General features: G+C 44.8%; 1 protein-coding gene across 1 annotated transcript in view; it reads left to right on the top strand.

The window, feature by feature from the left end:
- THSD4 (thrombospondin type 1 domain containing 4) overlaps positions 1-15916 on the top strand; it is a 2493250-nt gene that overhangs the window by 2272382 nt on the left and 204952 nt on the right. The window contains exons 9-10 of the mRNA XM_078684935.1: positions 6826-7001; positions 7766-7862. Coding sequence (XP_078541061.1) covers positions 6826-7001; positions 7766-7862 — 273 coding nt within the window. The remainder of the gene's footprint in view (positions 1-6825; positions 7002-7765; positions 7863-15916) is intronic.

A 15916-nucleotide genomic window follows, 5' to 3' on the forward strand; every position in this document is an offset into this window, starting at 1 on the left:
ATGATACACTCCAGCACACCTTGTTCTTCTCCAGGGACTGCTAATAATGAAAGAAGCCTTTGTGCTCTATATGGAAACAAAAGAGACAACAAATGAAAAGTTCCCACCCTTCAATGATTACCCAAAAACATGCATGAACAGGTACTGCAATGCGCAAATATAAATTCTCCTTACCGCTATCACGAATTTCAATACTCCCAGCTTTGTTCATCAGGAAGAATATCACAAGGCAGCTAAAACAGGGGGAAATATCCCAAGATGTAATTTGGTGAACCTCCAGATATTATATAGGGGGAAAAATACTCGATAAGGCATAAAAAACCCCTCCGTGAAAATTCACACAGTCACCTATTGCGGGGAATCCAAGCCCAAAGAAAAACACCCAACTGTTCTTCAGAATCCAAAACGATGTGAAGAGTGCACTAAAATCCAGGAAGTGCAGCCTGTGAACTTCACAGGCTCGCAGCCGCATACCTGTGAGCCCAAGCGTCACCACCATGAATTCAATCCAGCGTCGATGTCCCAATGAAAAAAGGTAACGAAAGGGAAAGAACTCCAATGCCACAAGAAGACACAAAGCGTCTGCAAGCCTGCAGACGGCAGCGTCCAAATCCGGAATCCAAATCTCGGTCCAAGATGGGGAAAAATCCAGGAAGAGGAAACCAGTACACCAGGCGAAGCTCTTCCGGGTAGGAGGACCGGGAAGCGAAACCAAGCCCCGACATGGAATGGAAGGCTCGTTTTATATCCCCTGCGAAGAACGAAAAGAACGCGTGTGCCCACAGCCCTATTAATGCATGCTCCGGACAGAGGAGGTAGGTGACTTAATTTCTAACATCTATTCCTTTTTTCTGCACTTCTCTAGCCTCTTTCTGTACCTCCGTTACTTCTTTCAGCACTTCTTTGCCTCTATCTGCATCCCTGTTCCCTCTTTCTGAACCTCTCTTTCCTGTTTATGCACCTTCCTTTTCTCTTTCTGCACCCCTGTTCCTTTTTTCTATACCTCTCTTGCCTGTTTCTGCAACTCTCTTGCCTCTTTCTGCAGTTATCTTGCCTTTTTCTACACCTCACGTGCCTCTTTCTATACTTTTGTTGCTTTTTTCTGCACCTCTCTTGTTTCTTTCTGCAACTCTCTTATCTCATTCATTACTTCTCTTGCTTCTTCCTGTAACCCTTTTGCCCCTTTCTGCACCCATGTTCCCTCTATCTGTACTCTCTTGCCTGTTTCTGCACCTCTCTTGCCTGTTTCTGCACCTCTCAGACTTCTTTCTGCACTTCTCTTGCCTCTTTCTGCAACCCTCTTTCTGCTCCTCTCTTGCTTCTTTCTGTATCTCTTGTGCCTCTTTCTGTCCCCTTCCTCCTTTCTGCACCTCTTAAGCCTCTTTCGGCACCAATGTGCCCTTTTTGCACCCCTCTTATGTATTTTTGTACCTCTCTTGTCTCTTTCTGTACCTCACTTGCCTCTTTCTGTACTTCACTTGTTTTTTCTATACCTCACTTACTTATTTATACATCTCTGTTGCTTCTGTCATCACTTTCCTCTTTCTGCAATTATCTTGCCTCTTTCTGCACCACTCGTGCATGTTTCTTTACCCCTCTTGCCTATTTCTGCACTCCTCTTCCCTGTTTCTGCACCTCTCTTGCCTCCGTCTGCACCCCTCTTCCCTCTTTCTTCACCTCTCTACCTGTTTCTGCACCTCTCCTGCTTCTTTCCGCACATCCCTTGCCTGTTTCTGCATCTCTGTTGCCTCTTTCTGCACCTCTCTTGATTCTTTCTGCACCCCTGTTGCCTCTTTATGCACTCATCTTCCCTCTTCCTGCACCTCTCTTGTCTCTTTGTGCACCTCTCTTGTCTCTTTCTGTACCTCTCTTGCCTCTTTCTGCTCCTCTGTTGCTTCTTTCTGCACTTCCCTTGCCTCTTTCTGCATTTCTGTTGCTTTTCTCTCCCCTTCTCATGCCTCTTTCGGCATCCCTGTTCCCTCTTTTTGAACTTCTCTTTCCTGATTCTGCACCTCTCTTGCCTCTTTCGGCACCCCTTTTTCTTCTTTCTGCCCCTCTCTTGCCTCTTTCTGTAACTCTCTTGCCCATTTTTGCAGTTATCTTGCCTGTTTCTGCACCTCACTTGCCTCTTTCTGCACTTCTCTTGCTTTTTCTGCACCTCTCCTGTTTCTTTCCGCAACTCTCTTGTCTCATTCACCACTTCTCTTGCTGCTTTCTGCTCAGCTGGTGTTTCTTTCTGCACCTCTCATGCCTCATTCTGGAGCCCTTTCCCCTCTTTCTGCATCTCTCTTCCCTCTTTCTGTACCTCTCTTACCTATGTCTGCACCTCCCTTTCCACTTTCTGCACCTCTCATTCCTCTTTCTGCAGTACTCTTGCCTCTTTCTACACATCTGTTGCTTTTTCTGCATTTCACTTGCTTTTTTTCTGCACGTATCTTGCTTCTTTCTGCAACCTTCCTGCCTCTTTCTGCACTTTTTTTGTTTCTTTTTACATTTCTCTTGCTACTTTCTACACTTCTCTTGCCTCTTTCTGTAATTCACTTGCCTCTTTCTACACCTCTCCTGTTTTTTTCTGCACTTCTCTTGCCTCTTTCTGTACTCAAATGGGAAGTGCAAGCTGTCAAGTTTAAAGGTTTTTCGTGCTCTTGTGACTGAGTTATATGTCTACTTGGACATGTATTGTCACATGTGTTTTGCATCTGAAGATGGTAGCTTAAAAAGCGGGTATCTTCTCATATAGGTGGTCAAATCTTCTCAGTTCTGCTCTGTTTTTCGGTTGCACAGGCTGACATATCTTATGTTTATAGGTGTTATAGAGCCCCTCAAATATCCAATTGAATACCAATGTGCCCTTTATTATGAGAAATGCATATACCTTTTTGTACGCAAATTTACGGAGTATGCTATTTGAAACACAGCTATTTAAGTATTTGTATGTAACATGTCACTAGGTAAAAGCAGAGAAACGCACAAGCATACCTACTCAAACTTAGTGAGACTTAAAACAGTGATATGGTTAAGATTGCTGTTTTACATTTGGTAGGCCTAACATTCTGAGCAGTTGATGATAGTGAACCTTCAAGAGAAAAGTGAGGTTTAAGACATTGTGGGAGAAGGATTAGAGAGTAGGCTACTTTGTACTTTGTATGAGTCTGTGGAAAGGTACAGTTGAAGTAGGCCTCTTTTTGCACCTCTGTTGCTTCTTTTTGCACTTCTCTGGCTTTTTTCTGCACCTTTCTTCCTCTTTCTGCACTTCTGTTGCTTCTATCTGTATTATCTTGCTTCTTTCTGCACCTTTCTTCTTCTTTCTGTACCTTTCTTGCATATTTCTGCACTTCTCTTGCTTCTTTCTGTGTAATTCTTCCTCTTTCTGTACATGTCCTACCTATGTAGGCCTAGTTAGAAATTAGCATTTAAAAGACCTTAGAAATTCACAGAAAAAAACACATGTTTCGGGACCGTTATATTTAGGAATTAGCATTTAAAAAGCCTTAGATATTTACTGAAAAAACCACAGGTTTTAGGGACATTAGAGTTAGGCTGACATGTCACTTGTACAAAACCAGAAAAATTCAGCTATTGTAGTTAGCTGAGCTAACTATGACCCGCACCCCGCCATCCACTGCTGATGACGTCACATGTTACATCACTCATGACTTGGACAGTGACATCACTGAAGACATCACTGATGACATCTCCAATGACATCACTGATGACATCGTCCACTTAATATCTGATGCATCTCCTCACACCCTAAAATATCCTTTCAAACACCCTCTCAAAAATACAGACTACAAGTTTTGAAACCATAGACACACCAATACCAGTTAGTATATGCCCACTTACTGATTCATAGATCAACACACTGCTGGTGCTGGTGATAAGACCGGGCATTCTGTATTGGGAAACCAGCACTGCAGCGCCAAAGATTGCCTTCTGCCCAATCTCTGGCATGCCACTCAGCGTACTCGCACCACACAGGTAGTACAAGCTGAACTGGCAAATCAGAATGAGTCCTGGAGACTACTGCCAATGTCATCGATGCCTTGACCCTGCAGAGTGTAATCATTCAGACACCATTTCCGAGGCCCACTGATAATTCTGCGGCGTTGTCCATTGCTCGTAGAAGAGAGCTCACCTTGAGCTGGACCCCAGCAGCTGTGTGCAGCCATCTCGATCTACCTACAAGAGGATGCCATGCCATATCTGCTGTCCCAATCCACACTCCGGCAGCGGAATCCATCCACCCAGATTTGACTGAGATATGTACTGTGAGAAATTGTAGCCGTGCTGCTTGCATAGGCAGCTAGATTTGAACCTGCACGGAGTGAAGTACTGCGACCAGTTGTAGTCCCACTGCACATGCGGGTGGATGCGCTTGACTCTACCTTCAGTGATGGCCCATTTTTACTCAGAGGAATGCATGGAACATTATGATACCCTACTCTGGAGTTGGGTAAGTACTCCTGTTTGATCCCTGCCGGGGATTCTTCGTATTTCAAAAATTTACTGTGAAGAAGATAATAGGAGTGCATTTGCTTCTCTACCCTATTGTTACATTTTGCATTTTATGAGATTTTCTCTAAAAGCTGCATTACATACAAAGTATTTATTTGATATGTGTTGTTTTGCTCATAATAAAGCAATCTATTATAATCTTGTGCAGTGTCTCTTTTTGTAGTGCATTCATTGTGTTACTGTGTGTGTGTTGCACAAATGCTATACATATTGCCTCTGTAGATAAGCCTGGCTGCTCTGTGCCAAGCTACCAGAGGGTGAGCACAGGTTATCTTTGTGGTGTTTCTAGCTCACCCTGACTAGAGTAGTGGGTTCTGCTTGGTTTGCGTGCATACGTTAGCAACCAGAAAACCCATTTCTAACACTCTTCTAAGCTTCCATCAATGCATTTGATGAATATGGTCAATAACTTCATGTTCTGAGACCAACAGAAACCCTTTCAACTAGCAAGCACAGGTATTCAACATACTTTCAAAAATGCACCTTCCCTGACTCCGCTTATTCTCTTCTTTTGTACTCCTGTCCACAACCATCAAACTAAAATTCAATATAAAACAACTTCTTCCATATTATCTACTATTCTCTTGGACTGGATTTTTTTTTAGATACTACTGTAACAGTACATCACCTCCATGGAAATCCATTATGTAGCTACACTCTTCCTAGGAGGCATTCAAATTATGTTGAATATCAACAGTAATCAATTTGAAGTAAGAAGAAAAAATATGCTTTCTACATGACCTGTCTCTGACTTACTATGATAGGCATGCACGAAAGTATTTGAGAGTTCACTCTAAAATGCATATTCTTGTGCTTATGAATAAAAAAAATATATATACTTGTGACTGAACCCATTTATGTAGGCTGAAGTATCACCAGGGTGTTATAAGAAATCCACAACATTATGGTTTCATATCTGTAACCCAAAATTATTAAAGACAGGCTGACTACTTTTGGTGTCAAGGTCATACACATCAACCAGTAGTCAAACTTGAAATCGCTGCATTGTTTAAAAGTCTGACCTTGTGGTAGCCATTTTCTGAAATCAATGCTAACCAACAAGCTATAACTTCAGTTTGGGGTGTTGGTTCAATTGGATCCACATTTCCTAGCCACCATCGTCAGCTGTGTACAGTAATCCATTTTTCAATAATACTAGTAAAGTCACCACTAAAGTCTGAATAATATTAAAAACACATTTAGGATGCCCAGGTTTAGTTATCTTTCATATGGCCACGCTGACATAAATTGGTGATTTACAAACCACTGTAGATTCTCCATTTATGTGCACATATACAAATATGTATATTCTGATGTGAATGAAAAGATGAATTTTCTCTCTATGGACCCGCAAATGCTTATCTTCTTTCAATATGTTTAAGTAGTTGGTTCTGTCGAGCAAGAGAACATTTCTTTAATACTGATGTTTGTCAAGATCACTAGGAAAAAACTATTAATTATATATAGTTCATATTATTTACCATACAGACAAAAGATACACTGGGACTGATAGAGTGGACTCAAAAAAGTAGATGATATATTAACAGGCATATATCGTATATCACACTACATATATAAATTTGTAAAAGCAAAAACATCTCCACAGGTCTTCTTCAGGACTAGAGATATATTTAGAGACATCCTGCGTGGCAGCCTTATGTTAGACTATGTCTACTTGGCGACTCATAAACGAATGAATGAGTCTTCCATGGGCGCCAGCTCTAGTTCTGCAGAAAACCTGTGGAGATGTTTTTCGTTTACACTCTTGTCTTAAGGGTCGAAACGTTGATGTACTGAACAAACATTCTGTACTAGCACTTCACACATTGGTGCCCAACGAATAAGGCTATATGTGTTTAACAATAGGCTAGGTTACTACGGATGCTTAGCGAAGATTTCTCATTCTTTCCCAATATGTATTATAAATGTTAAATGTTTATCTTTTTGGATCACACAGCACATGTCTATGTATATAAAATATAACAGCATATGGTTTTTTTAACTATTTTGTGCTTTTACAAATTTGTATATGTATTGTAATATACAATATATGACTGTTAACATATCGTCCATTATTTTGAGTCTACTCTATCAGTCCCAGTGTGTGTTTTCTATCTGTATGGAATATAATATGAACTATATATCATTGATTAGTTGTTTGTAGTGATCAGGACACATATAAGTATTAAAGAAATGTTGTCTTGCTCAACAGAACCAACTATCAATACATACTGTCATAGTCTCACAGTTTCTGTGAGATACTAGATCACCCCATTAATCTTTAATGATATTATCTTCTTTCAACAGCACTTCGAAGTCGATCCGGGCGTTCTATCATCAATGGAAACTGGGCAATTGATCGCCCCGGGAAGTATGAAGGAGGAGGCACCATGTTTACATACAAACGCCCTAATGAGATATCCAGCACGGCGGGAGAGTCTTTTTTAGCAGAAGGTCCAACCAATGAAGCCCTAGATGTCTATGTGAGTACTCTAAATTCAGTCTACCTTTAAGGGGAAAGTCCTCATTTGACTCAGTTGAAAGTTCAAATCAGCGAATACCAAATTGTGTTGTATTGCTTGGCGCTGCTCAAAGTGGGGATCGCACATGGAAAGTGTCTCTGTTACTTAATTAAATGTATCTACGAAATGGTTACAATATCATGCTACAGTGTCAGCGTTAAGAGCCAACAACACATACAAACAAGTGAAAACCCATAAAAACATTGATGATATTTCTATCCCATAAAATTATTTCCAATTTCTGATAAACCTTTCAAAATCCTGCTGTAGTTTAATTTTTTCATTGGTTGTTATGAACCCGGCATTTGTACGCCTTACAGCTCGTAGTTTCATTTTCTCAACGTTATTCCCACCACTTAGGTATGTGATTTATGACATCAGTCACTCTGTTGTCAGCCGTCTAACCTCATTCCGAGACCTCTGTGCCCCATGATGGTCATTGTCCTAGACAGCAGTCATTGCAGAGGGCTCCTTTATGCACTACAGGGTCCCTCGAAATCGAACAGGTGAATCTCTTATACATCTAGAAGCACACTGTGGTGACAAGTGGCAGAGTTGACAAGTGGCAGAGTGTGGTGCCTTTGACATTTAAGATTGCTGCATTCAAGGTTGAGTTGGCTGCACGTCAGAGAACAGTACCTTTCTTTTGGCAATAGCTTAGATCAGAAAAAAACCTCCCCACAATCCCGTCTGTTTTAACATGTACTTGCCTGTTTTGTCTCCAGATGATACATCAGCAGCCTAATCCAGGTGTACACTATGAATACATCATTCCTGGAGCGAATGTCATTAGCCCTCAGCTGCCTCCACATAGAAGACCAGGTGATACCTCGTGATGTGTACTTACATGCTGTGTAAATGTACAAATGCAATCGTGTTCTGGCTTTTCTGTAACTCTCTGATGCAGAGGCATATTTCAAATAACTTTCCACATTGGAACAGTCTTCTGAATTCAATCGAGGTAATCTCATAAACTGTATTTGTAATGACAAGCTCTGCTGTCAAACACCTGTACTTCACACGCATCCCCTTGCCTGTGTCTGTCTTTGATGTTATTTTTGCAGTATAGAAAATCAGTACTTTAAATTTGCTAGTACTTCCTAGTCGCTGCTCTCAGAAATTAGACCTACAACCATGACCGCATTTCACGTCCCAGTAAACTTCAACCTGTGTTTTATTCTACTTTCACTTTTTGTCCTCGTACTTTAGAGCCCACATAGGGGCTTGCATTTGATAACAACAAATATCCACAGATGGTATTTTAAATGTGAGTTGAAAATGCAAATGTACACATTTGGCCAACATTTGATTAACTGAATGCAAGCATAATTGAAGGTATAGAAAATCGTCGTTTTTCAAATGTTTGGTAAGGAGTGAAGACACGACTAAAGATGCCTAAATCGAAAGAAGTTAAGTATATATATGTGATATTTCTCCATGGCCACTCATGTTTAAAATATTGTTTGCACAGCTGAGCAGTTACTGATTTATCTCCCTTCAGGGTTGCTGGCTTGGTGGTAGTACTGAATAGCAAACCATTCTTTGAAAAAGCCCTTCTCTTCGAAAGAAGCAGAGTCGCCCTAGATGAACAACCCTTTCATCAGCTGCTGACAGCTTGGGTGGTTCTACTGCGTTTCAATAATGAGTTAGCATTCACTGCCCTAGCCTTTATATATACTGCTTTTTGTTATGTTAGTCATTCTCACGTTTTATAATTACTGCCTAAATCGAAAAAAAGCCCAAAATATTTCTTAAAAGAGTGCCACCCACTACAACTACACGGACTGCTCTGCTTTCCGCACTATTGCTACCCATTATACTATGGATGCCAGTCTTCCTCTTGTCTTATCTCTCTGCAACACATGTACTCTCCGTTTCCCAACTGTCCCTTTATATTTCTTTTGAGAGACCTATCTCAAGGGTAAAGAAATTGAAATCCAAGAAAATGAACTGAATACCCCAAATCTATCATAAGCAGGAACCAGAAGAAAAAGCAATGAGCCTACTTTTCTGTGCATGTAACGGGACGTTGGGAGTGCATGGGGCTGTTGAAATGGATAGAGGGGTCTCTTGGTAGTACACAAAGTTCACTTTCATCAGGTCAGGGTTAGTAAACCTACCACATAAGATCCATGCTAGCTCACCTCTTCCTTGGTCATGATAGCAGCCTTTTGCTTTTGGTGCAGCTCTACAACTGCAGTTTACTTTAGTTCATAAAGCAGCATCAGTGGTCTCTGAGGAAGAACTGACAAGAAGTCTTTCTCTCTTTCTGACTCCTCTTGCCTTTAAACGCAGAAATATTAGCCAACATGTTCATAGGCATGGTCCTACATAGAAAGAAGAAACCTTACTGAAGTTGCAATACCTTTGAAGCAGCATACAAAAAGCCCTCCATTTAAAATAAAGGAAAGAGCATTCTGATGAACAGGGTCCAGGAGTGTAATATCTTTCCAACTTTGAATTCATTGTGCATTTGCTATCAAATAATTTTGCCTAGGGCCAATCAGGGAAGTTCAGTTTTGCGGACTTTCCCCTGAGCTTGGCAACCGGGTATCTAGAGAGAATGTGTTAGTGTCTGAATGAATGCATCAGTTGGTGTGTGTATAACTGTATGGGTGAGTAAGTGGCTGTGCAATTGACTCTATGGGTGAGTAGGTGTGTGAGTAGCTCTAATGGTGACAGAGAGTGTGTCAGTGGCTGTATGAGTGGATATATCAGGGGCTGTATTAGCAAGTGAGTTGGTGTATGAGTGGCTGTATAGGTGTCTGAGTGGATGTGTGTGTAGACCTCTGAATCTGAAAGAGACATGTTAGTGATAGTTTCCTTACCTTAGACTATCCCAGCAGTACCCCAGCGCATCGGTAGGTGGTGTCGTGCGTCTCTGCGTCCGTAGCTGGAGTCATAGGCACCGATATGATGTCACAGAGACTACTTAGGTGCCACCCATGCGCGCTGACGTCAGTTCTTCCTTTTTCCACTCCAGCAAGCACAGATCCGGTTAGAGCATGTACCCTAGTCACTTTTTGACTAACTTTTTGGAGACATTGTCTTTACTTATTCTTGAGTCTTTGACTCCTGGTGCCACGTAGGGATGCCTGGATTTAAGTCCTGTGGGGCCTGTTGCCATACGATGTCGGTGGCTGACCCCCATGGTGCCTGTCTCTACTGTCTGGAGCGTGACCATGACTCCAGCTCACGTTCCGACTGTCTGGCCATGGCTCTAAACGCTTTGCGGGAGTGATCCCGTAAGCTGCTGGAGGCCAGGAAGTCGTCCCCGCGCCGTTCAAGATACAGGGGTCGCTCGAAGGACTGACCGCGGGGGATGCCTCCCCCATGGTTTCGTTGGAGCCAGTGAGTCCCAGGGCCTACCTACCTTTTTCGGGTCTGTCTGCGACTCCGGCCCAGGTGCAAGATTTTCTTGCTGTCATGGGCTGCCTTTTCTGGCCCCAGGCTTCCGCCGGCACGCCTTCGGGCCCTGCGGTCGGAGTTGAGGGCCCGTCCTGGCCACCGGCTCCGCTACTGGCACTGCTGCTGGCTCTGGCCCCGCAAGGACCTCCGCCGGCGGCTCCGGCGCCGCAAGGTCCTCCACTGGCGGCTCAGGCCCCGGTGCTGCATGGTCCTCCGCTGGCGGCTCCAGCCCCGACGCCTCCCGCGGCTCCATTTCCAGCACTGCAATGGGTTTCGTTCTTCCACCTCCGCCCTTGCCCGGGTTTCCGGACAATTTTGCTTTAGGTTGGGACCCTTATTGGGACATGGAGCCAGATCGGCGCCGACCATCGCTGTTGGACCATTTATATTCCCCCGTCCCTCCCCTGCCGCTGCAGCCTGTGCCATGGGCAGTGGAAGAGGGGGAGGACTGGGAGGGGTCTGAGGACCCTCTTGCACGGCAGTACAAATCGGAACAGGAGTGGGCAGAAGAGTTGGAGGATGCAGGTGGCATTGACCTCTCCTCTGAGCCTCGTTTTCATTCACTTTCTACTGTGGCCATGGAGGAGGGTGCCTCATACACTGGGGTGCTCCATAGAGCAGATGAGGCCATTGACCTTGATCTGCCTAGGGTGACTCCCAAAACTATCCTCCTCACTGAAGTCCTTCAGCAGGCGGCAATCTCTATGGAGCCTCTGCTACCATTCAATGAGGCTTTAACTGATGTGTTGATGGGCACCTGGTCTAAACCTGCCACGGGGTTCCTGTGGATAAGAACGTGGCCAGGTGTCTTCACCCGGCACCGGGTAATCCTGCCACCCTGGGGATTGGGGGCCCTGCTTTGTCCTGTGGCCGTATCGGGCCCACAGTGCCCCATGCCACCCCTCTAACTCCCACCAACAGCCGTGAGCAATCCAGGCTAGCAGCCTAACTGGGGAAATAGACACTGCAGAGCCAAACATAGAGGAGGCCTGCCCTAAGGTGAGGTGCACAGTGGGCCTCGCTGTAGAAGCCGAACAGAGTGAGACTGTGTCCATGTCCGTGGTTGGGCATAGGGGTGCTGGGGACCTGTTGTGGTGCCAGCAGTGGGTAGAGAGGCCCTGCCCCACAGGGCTCGAGTCAAGTGTGGTCTTCTGACGCCATGGCCATCTGTGCATGCACGAGACCTTGAGTGTCTACCAAGATCTCTGCCAAGTGTGAAGTGAAAGGTGCAAGAGGGGGCCACTGCACCCACATAGACTGCCACTGCCGCATGAACCTCTGAGTTTGAAGAGGAAAAAAGTAAGACAAAGAACATTCTGTGAGTCCAATTACCAGGTGGATTTGGCAGTGCTGTCACCGGTTACTGCCTAGTTCATGGGCTGGGCTCGAGGCCCGTTGGCCGGATCTTGATGCAGTCTGTGTCTGGCCCCCCGGGAGGCATCAGCCCATGGGCTGGGACACCCTGGTTCTGCGCCCTGTACACTTACCTGCCTATTGGCGCTGGTGTTTGGTGAATGCAACAGGAGGCCTTCAACTGCGACCCTCTATTGCTGGTTTGCCCTAGTCAGCTTGTCCCCCTGACTGTCAAATGGAGGTGAGGTTGGCCAGGGCTCTCGGGACATCCATAACCAGAATCACCCACCTCAATTTGTTCACAACACCAAAGGCCATTTTGAAGTGGTGAGGAGGATCAGTTCCAGTTGTTTAGCTGGACTCGGAGCCCCTCACTACACCACATTATATAACACGCTTGAGTCTCAAAACTCACCAACATGAGAAAGTCAGATGGCCGACAATATAAATTGAGCCCCGGGGCAGACCAAACCATAGATGAAAACGCCAAGGAGGCAAACATGAAAACTCTCCTCATAGCCATGAAACACAGCTAACATCAATTGAATCAAAGATGGAAACCATGTACACCAGGATGGACTCCATCACTCACAAACTGTAAAAACCAGATTGCTGCATCAGCAAAGCTGAGCAATAGATATCAAATGTGGAAGACACTGTCTTTAGTCGGGGCGAGCAAATGCTTAACAATGAGAAAGTGCTTAAAATCCTCTCTACCAAAAATAAGGACTTAGAAAACAGGTCTTGCAGAAACAACGTCTGCATCATGGGGATCTTGGAATCGACCAATACAGGAAGAATGGAGACCTTCGTGGAACACGTGAGTACTATTCTCTTCAGTGTGGAGTCTATAGCCAGACCACTAACCTGGTCAGTGTCACTGCTCCCCCGTGCATCTCCACAAGTAAGTGTTGCCTTGTCAGCTCTGTGCTCTCCATTGTGCTGTAGGCTTGAGGCCCTTCTCCACCCGTAGGCTCTGGCCAGTGCCTCATCCCTGGTGGTGCACTCTGCTCTTCTGCTGTTCTGCCTCTCTTGGCTTTTTCTGTGCCCTCTTTTCTCTTTCTGATCTCTCTTTTTTCTTTTTGCTCTCTCTTTTTCTCTTTCGGCTCTCTCTTTTCTCTTTTTGCTCTCTATTCCCTTTTTTCTCTTGCCCTCTTCTCTCCATTTTCGAGCTCCCTGCTGCTACTGCCCCCGCGGCACCTCCCCCCTCCAGCGTGTCTTTCCCGCTTGCGCCACCCAGCTGACCGCCCTCCCACCTACCCCCACTTAATTGTGCCCGCTGCACGGCAAGATGAGTCAACCACTGACCTAGTCAGTGTGACTACTCTCCCCCGTGCAGCCCCACCAGTAAGTGCTGCCCTGCGAGCCCTGTGCTGTCCGTTTTTCTGTAGGTTCGAGTCCCTCTGCCATCCTTAGGTTGATGCCGGCACCTCATCTCTGGTGGTCCAGTGGGAGAGCACTCTGCCTCTCTTAGCTTTTTCTGTGCCCTCTTTTGTTTTTCTGCTCTCTCCTTTCTCTTTTTGCTCTCTTTTTCTCTTTTTTCTCTCTCTTTTTCTCTTTTTGCTCTCTCTTCTTCTCTTGTTGCTCTCTCTTTTCACGTTTCGCTCTCCCTTTTCTCTTTAGCTATTTCCTTTCTCTTTTTGCTCTCTAATCCCTTTTTTTTCTTTCCCTCTTCTCTCCATTTTCGCGCTCCCCGCTGCTGCTGCCCCCATGACCCCTCCTCCTCCAGCGTGTCCTTCCCGCTCTCGCCTCCCAGGTTCCTGTCCTCCCCCTACTTAATAGCAGATGCTGCGCGACAAGAAGAGCCAGACCACTGACCTGGTCAGTGTGACTGCTATACCCCGAGCAGCTCCACCAGTAAGTGCTGTCCTGCGAGCCCTGTGATCCCCGTTTTGGTGTAGGTTCAAGGCCCTCCTCCACTCGCAGGCTCCAGCCTGCCCCTCATCCCTGGTGGTCCTGTGGGAGAGCACTCTGCTCTTCTGCTGTTCCGAATCTATTGGCCTTTTCTGTGCCCTCTTTTCTCTTTCCGCTCTCTCCTTTCTCGTTTTGCTCACTCTTTTTCTCTTTTTGCTCTCTCTTTTCTTGTTTTCTCTTTTGCTCCTTACTTTCTCTTTTTTGTTCTCTGTTTTCTCTTTTTGCTCTCTGAATTCACTTTTTGCTCTCTATTCTCTATTCTCTATTCCCTTTTTTCTCTTTTCTCAATTTTCATGCTCACCACCGCAGCTATCCGCATTGCCCCTTCAACATGCCCTTCCCACTCCACACCTACGTAATGGTGGCCGCTGCGCGGCCTGCCACTGGCATGCCAAAGGCAAGCCTGTCTGCGCCCGTCCACGACCCGACTGCAACCGGCACCAAAGATCCTGGTCCGCCAATCTGCCTCCGCTACAACTTCAGCACCTTTCGTGATCTCAACCCCGGATGCAGCAACAACTGCCAACTATCAATGCCGAGCCACATCCAAGGTCCAATCTTCTGCTTACACTGCTGCTGCACCTTCACCCACCACTGGACCCCAGCAGCAGCCCCAGCCTAACGGATGTCATTGCACATAAACATGAAAACAAGAATCTCCCTCACGACCTACAATCTTATTATATTAACATTATTTCAATCCTGAAATGTGAGGCACCAAGAAACTATTCAAAGACACAATCAGTTCACAGAAAAATATTCTTTTAATTCATTTCTTTTATCAAAAATGTTTTCATCATCTTATTCTCTTTTTATAAAAATGTGTTTTTTACATATATTAAACAATTCTATACAGATTATTCAAAATAGAAATACACATATGCAAAAGGACGAATCAGGAAACATTATATATACAAGAAATATCAACTCCAGGTAGTGAGACACACACCAAGTTCACACAACACCTTTCATACCAAATTCTCACCATCCCAAACCAGCCTTCACACACATCACATTAATCTGGGAAGTTCCGCTACAGAGTGATATAGTAGTTTAGTTGACCAAGTCCAGCAACTGCATATAGCAGGATCTTAACAAGGCTACGCTCGACGCGTTTCGGTGGCTACAACAACAATGACATGCCACCTTCCTCTGGACCTGCCAGATATCGGACCTCATTAAAAAGGGGCGCCTACTAAACCAGGGGAAGAGATGCAACTAATGAGTCTTCTAGTGTTTGTAGGGGTTCATCCAATTTTAAGTATATCCAACACCACACTCCTCCTTTTAAAACTTCCCAGTCTTTAATCATATTAGGCTATCCTGTTTAATAGGCCTGGATAACACTGTAGCTTGTACTTCTTCAGTTGAAGTACTCTTTTTTTCGGCGTTTTAACACATTGCTCAAGAAGTGTCACTTGTGGGGAAAGAATTGCTGATCCCAGCAAATCCTGTTGTTACTGGAATACACACAGTGTGTTAAAATACCCCTTACACACCAAAAGGGCCCTTGGTGTCATGCTTCATCATTGGGGTCTTCCCGCCCGGCTGCCGGACGGGGCAGTGCTGAGACAAGCGACTACGCTGGAGCACCTTTTAAGTGTGGGTGCTATGTGAGTGAGTTGAAGTGAGTGTCAGTAGGGTCAGGGGTGATATAGGAAGGTGATGTTAAAAAATACCTGGCCAAGTGATAGAAAAAACTTTTTAATAAACCCTGGCTGGTATCACTAAAAATGTGGTGTCGGAAAGGGTAAGCGGGTTAATGGGCTTACTTTCCTGTGCGGGTCAACATGTTTCGGGGCGTCATGCCCCTTCGTCAGGACCGGGTTCAGATCTCCCTGTCACTCACTAATGTCTTACCACAGTAAAGGTGTATGTACAAAAGAGTGTGGTGGTGATATAATATATCAATGTGTATAGATATACAGTGTATATTTATACAATTCCCTAGCTAGTGCTAAAATACTGATGAAGTTTGCCTGAAAAGACAAGAACACGCGATTAATAATGCGCGGATCCCAAAGCGCTATTCTTTGAAATACCTGTGGAAAAAAGGGGAGACCACACATACAGCAATAGTCTGGAGCTACGGATCTGTGAATGGCTTCCCATGGTTCAAGCACACATACAGTTAAACACACACATTTGTCTTGTACAGGGTACAACAGGTTAAGCTATAAAAGGTATGTACTCATCTTTAA

The sequence above is a fragment of the Lissotriton helveticus genome, chromosome 3_2 (genome assembly GCF_964261635.1).
Source record: "Lissotriton helveticus chromosome 3_2, aLisHel1.1, whole genome shotgun sequence".
In the NCBI taxonomy this organism is placed as follows: domain Eukaryota; kingdom Metazoa; phylum Chordata; class Amphibia; order Caudata; family Salamandridae; genus Lissotriton; species Lissotriton helveticus.